This window comes from Alligator sinensis, unplaced genomic scaffold, assembly GCF_000455745.1.
Source record: "Alligator sinensis unplaced genomic scaffold, ASM45574v1 scaffold243_1, whole genome shotgun sequence".
Lineage (NCBI taxonomy): Eukaryota > Metazoa > Chordata > Crocodylia > Alligatoridae > Alligator > Alligator sinensis.
The window spans coordinates 411,689-417,120 of record NW_005841841.1 but is presented as its reverse complement, the minus strand read 5'-3'; the positions used below and the strand labels follow the sequence as shown (position 1 = coordinate 417,120).

The window sequence follows — 5,432 nt, the reverse complement described above, 5'->3', positions numbered from 1 at the left end:
AAAATGTCTCCCTCTGCCTATATGCACAGTAAATTTAAGCCAGTGTAAATGCATAGGTAGACATGCCCACTGAAAGCATGTGGTATTTCCGCTCTGTTTCAAATAAAATATATACAAATTACATGCCATCAAACTTCCTAGCATTTGAATTTGTCGGTAATTCACAAACAACAAAAATACAACCCCAGACTGAGCTTTCTTTTGCTAGCCTACCAGTTCTTAGCATTATCCACAGAGTGCAACACTACTGCATTGTAACCACCTCTTGTCTCTTCTGTCTAGAAGGTCATATCTTTATGAGGCCTGTTGAGCTTACAATAGGTCAGCAGGATTTAGCATCTTTGTGCAAGGCTCTACACTCTGTTGACAAGATTGGTAGCAGCAAGATGTCTGGAATATGACTATATAGAATTATAGCTCTGACCATCCTTGCACATGCCACTGATTTTTCTGGTATGTGTGTAAGAAACTATCTGGCACTGATGGGAGACTTGGAGTACACTGTCCAGTTTTCAGCCTCACACTTTAAGATTATGTGATAAATGGAGAGAGTCCAGAAATGAACAAGAGATAAGAGAGTTAGAAAACAATCTACAAGGAAACATTGGAAGATTTGGGCTCATTTGGAGTAGAAAAGAGAATAATTTGGAGAAGAGGGCATAACAGTGTAATGAGGGAATTAGCAGAGGTCATTGCGGGACCCCTGGCATGGCTTTATGAGCATTCGTGGTGCTCTGGTGTGGTGCCAGATGACTGGAAAAGGGCCAATGTGGTTCCTATTTTCAAAAAAAGGGAGGAAGGAGGACCCAGGAATCTATAGGCCAGTCAGTCTTACCTCGATCCTGGGTAAGCTTTTTGAGAGAATTATCCTGGCGCATGTCCGCAAGGGGCCAGCAGGGGAGGTTATGCTTAGGGGCAACCAACATGGGTTCATTAGAGGCAGGTCCTGTCAGACCAACCTGGTGGCCTCCTATGACCAGGTCACAAAATCCTTAGATGCATGGGGTAGCAGTGGACGTAGTCTTTCTGGACTTCAGGGAGGCCTTCGACACTGTCTCCCACCCCATTTTCATTAAAAAACTAGGGGACTGTGGCGTCGACACCTACCCAGTCGAATGGGTCGCTAACTGGCTGGAGGGCTGCACCCAGAGAGTGGTGGTGAATGGGTCATTTTCAACCTGGAGGGATGTGGGCAGTGGTGTCCCCCAGGGCTCGTTCCTCAGACCCACGCTGTTCAACACCTTCATCAGTGACTTGGATGAAGGGGTAAAAAGCACCCTGTTCAAATTTGCTTATGACACTAAGATGTGGGGGGATGTGGGCACGCTAGAAGGGAGAAATAGGCTGCAATCGGACCTAGACAGGTTACAGGGCTGGGAGGATGAGAACAGGATGGGTTTCAACACTGTCAAGTGCAAGGTGCTGCACCTGGGGAGGAAGAACCAGCAGCATACCTACAGGCTGGGGAACTCCCTTCTCATCAGTGCAGAGGCAGAAAAGGATCTTGGAGTCATTATTGATGCCAAAATGAACATGGGCCGACAGTGTAGGGGACGCGGTCAGGAAGGCCAACCACACCTTGTCATGCATCCACAGATGTATCTCAAGCAGGTCCAAGGAGGTGATCCTCCCCCTCTATGCGGCACTGGTCAGGCCGTAGTTGAAGTACTCCGTCCAGTTCTGGACACTGCACTTCAGGAGGGATGTGGACAGCATAGAGAGGGTCCAGAGGAGGGCCACCCGCATGATCAGGGGCCAGCAGGGCAGGCCCTACAAGGAGAGGCTGAGGGACCTGAACCTGTTCAGCCTCCACAAGAGAAGGCTGAGGGGGAATCTAGTAGCCGTCTACAAACTAGTCAGAGGGGACCAGCAGGCATTGGGGGAGTCCCTGTTCCCCCGAGCACTACCAGGAGTGACAAGAAATAACAGTCACAAACTGGCAGAGGGTAGATTCAGACTAGATATCAGGAGGTGCTGCTTCACATTCAGAGCGGCTAGGATCTGGAACCAACTTCCAAGCGAAGTGATGCTGGCTTCTACCCTGGGGGTCTTTAAGAGGAGGATAGACGAACACCTTGCTGAGGTCGTTTAACCCCAGTACTTTTTCCTGCCATGGCAGGGGGTCGGACTTGATGATCTGCTCAGGTCCCTTCCAACCCTACCAACTATGAAACTATGAAACTATAATCTGTAAAATCAGGCAGTGATTGCTTTGTCTCTGTGTTCACCGAAAACAGTATCAGAAGTAATTGACTACTAGGACAAACTTTCTAACTATAAGAACATCTCATCATTTGAGGTTTTCATTAGCAAGCTAGGCAAATATCTATGAGAGCTGGTGTAACTTTAACTGATCTTGGGGGATGGTTTACATCAGGGGTGTCAAACTGGTTTGGCCTCTCGGGCTGGATCCAAATTCTAGGACTCCTCAGCCTCTCTAAGAGCTCCTTGGGCTAATGACAACTCTGTGGGCTGAATCTGGCCTGTGGGTTATATGCTTCACACTCCTGGACTAGGTGATCCTTTGACCCCCTTTCCAGCTGTATGATCCTATGAAACAACATGTCATTCTGCCTTTTTACAAGACGTGCCTACCAGCTCAAGAATTACAGTAGAGAAACAGCCTTTACAGTTATGTAATATTTGGCCTCATTGTTTTGTAAAGACATAATGATCAGCTGTGTCCATTTATCACTCTACTGCAATTGGGGAAGCCAACACAGTATGTCTTACTCAGTGATGCCATTATCTCATGAACAGTCTTAACTGCAACAACATGTTCCAGCAGGATCTTGTTTATAGCCTGGTGTGTTTGTTTCAATGTAGCTGTGTCCGCATGCCAATGAGCATGTGGAAAGCAGCATTCAATGCTTGTAGTCAACATCCAGAGAGCTATGTGCCAAGAGTGGGCCTGGCTCCAGAGAAATATAAAGGTGGCCTCTTCTTCCAAAATTCTTTAGCCATTCATTGTTGTCTTAGTTCTACAGCACTACCTCATTCCACCAATACATTGAGTGCACTTTGATCCCAATATGGTATTCCATAAAGGGGGCTGGAGGGGATACTGGCATCTATGTGCAACAGTTGCACATAAACAGAGGTAGTCACTGCCAGTGAGCAAATCTGAGTTGGTAACTAATTAGATCAAGATGAAAGACATCTCTACTGGGCCCTGACAAAAATACTGTTTGGTTGTTCACTACTTATAAGAGATTATATTGCTTAAAGTATATATTCTAAAAAGATACCTCTTTTAAAATAGGTACAAAAAGAACAATAAATATCACTACTCACTGATGCCATACTTTTTCCGATAATATTCTTTGGTAAATTCATCACAGTCACAGAGTATGATCTTCCTTCCCCAAACATTGATCACTGACCCTATGGTTAGGTCACAGTCTTTGTAAAACTCCTGATGCACTGCCCCTGTCTAATGAAAAAAGCATTTATAAAGCAGATGTGTGTGTCTCAGAACAACACAGAACTGTAAAAAAGTGGAATTTTAAATGTTTGATAAAAAGAACTTTTCATATTTCACTAGATAGGTTTCTTTTACCCCATTCTAAGCTAAAAAAAAAAATCACAAACACTGCCTACTAAATTTCAACATTGCTAACTTAAGCCATTTTACAATGGTGGCACCCTCATACAAATGACCATTTTTGTTTCAGACAACAGTTTTAGAATTCATAAAAAGCAACCATAATTACATTCAACAGCCTGCAGCAGTCAATAGTAGCTGACCTTACGATTGTCCAGAATGTAACGTCCTTTGTTTCCTACTAAACCTCCAAATACATTGAGAACAGTGCGATCTGTGATTGCACCAGGTGGATACAGCCCAGTTGGAGCATACTGCAAAGAAAAATACTTGTTAAAAACTACAACGAAGAACAAATGAAGAGCTCAGTAATCTCAGAACCTGTAGGTTTACAATTGATACCAGACTGTTTTTATAATATTTTTAATGAACATAAGACATGTTTATGATACTAAATTTCCAGTATACATTTCCAAACATACTTTTAATCTTATTAGGTATATCAAATAGCATAAGACAGCACTATGTAGAAAGACTCAAGACAGCTCTGAGTGAACTAGTTTGTGTACCAGAAGCAGTATAGCTTGAGTTATTATTATTATTTAGATTTATTGTTAGGGACCTACCAAATTCACGGCAGGAGTGGGGTATGTGGCAGCTCCTTTTATTTTGCAGGTTCCCCCGTGTGCCTGCCCTCCCCACCACACTTCACAGTGCTTGCTGCTCACTCCTCATTCATGGGAAAGTGAAAACCACAGTTTTAAATACATTGCTGTTTTTGCCTCCCAGCCACTCAGCAACAAACTATATGGCTGCCAAGGCCCCTTGGCCAATCAGCAGCAAGCGGCAAAAACAGCGCCATATTTAAAACTGCGGTTTTTGCCTCCCTGCTGATCAGGAGTGAGCTGTGAGCAGCGGGCCCCTCCACCAATCAAGGACGTGGGGGGCGCACAAGGGAACCTTCAAGATTAAAGGAGCTGCTACACAGCCCGTTTCCATCGTGAATTCAGTAGGTCCCCATTTATTGGATAGATGAATGGAACCCGTCATTTTTTTTAAGAACCGGGTATGGTACTCCTCCTGGGCTAATATACTCAACCAAACAGCAGAGCTAATTAGCCCAGACAGAATATTGTGCTAAGGTAACTAACCAGCTGCCAGTACTCATTAGTTCATTTGTTGTTCCCTGAACACTGTAATGTACCATGTAGCTATACCCTTTCATAGCTTTCATAGACATTAGGGCTGGAAGGGACCTCGGAAGATCATCGAGTCCAGCCCCCTGCCCAAAGGGCAGGAAGTCAGCTGGGGTCATAGGATCCCAGCAAGATAAGCATCCAGTTTGCTCTTAAAGGTGTTCAATGTAGGTGCTTGAACCACCTCCGGTGGCAGGCTGTTCCAGACCTTGGGGGCTCGGACAGTAAAGAAATTCTTCCTTATGTCCAGCCTGAAACGGTCTTGTAGTAGTTTATGACCATTCGACCTAGTCGTCATCCCTTGGGGCGCTCTGGTGAACAAACGTTCCCCCAGATACTGGTGGTCACCCCTGATAAACTTATAGATGGCCATCAGATCACCCCTGAGCCTGCGCTTTTCCAGGCTAAAGAGCCCCAGGGCTCTCAGCCTGTCATCGTAGGGTCTGCTTCCCTGACCTCCAGGCTAAAGAGCCTCAGGGCTCTCAGCCTGTCATCGTAGGGTCTGCTTCCCTGACCTCTGATCATGCGCGTGGCTCTTCTCTGGACTCTCTCAAGCTTCTCCACATCCTTTTTGAATTGTGGAGCCCAAAACTGGACGCAGTACTCCAGCTGCGGCCTCACCAAGGCCGAGTACAAGGGGAGAATGACGTCCTGGGATTTGCTTGAGAAGCATCTATGGATGCAAGCCAGCA

At 45.5% G+C, this 5,432-nt stretch overlaps 1 protein-coding gene across 1 annotated transcript in view; it reads right to left on the bottom strand.

Annotated features, from left to right (window-relative positions):
• Window positions 1-5,432, bottom strand: part of EFHC2 (EF-hand domain containing 2) — a 99,292-nt gene that overhangs the window by 58,193 nt on the left and 35,667 nt on the right. The window contains exons 6-7 of the mRNA XM_025205326.1: window positions 3,748-3,858; window positions 3,295-3,433 (exon numbers count right to left, since the gene is read on the bottom strand). Of these exons, the coding sequence (XP_025061111.1) occupies window positions 3,295-3,433; window positions 3,748-3,858 (250 nt within the window). The remainder of the gene's footprint in view (window positions 1-3,294; window positions 3,434-3,747; window positions 3,859-5,432) is intronic.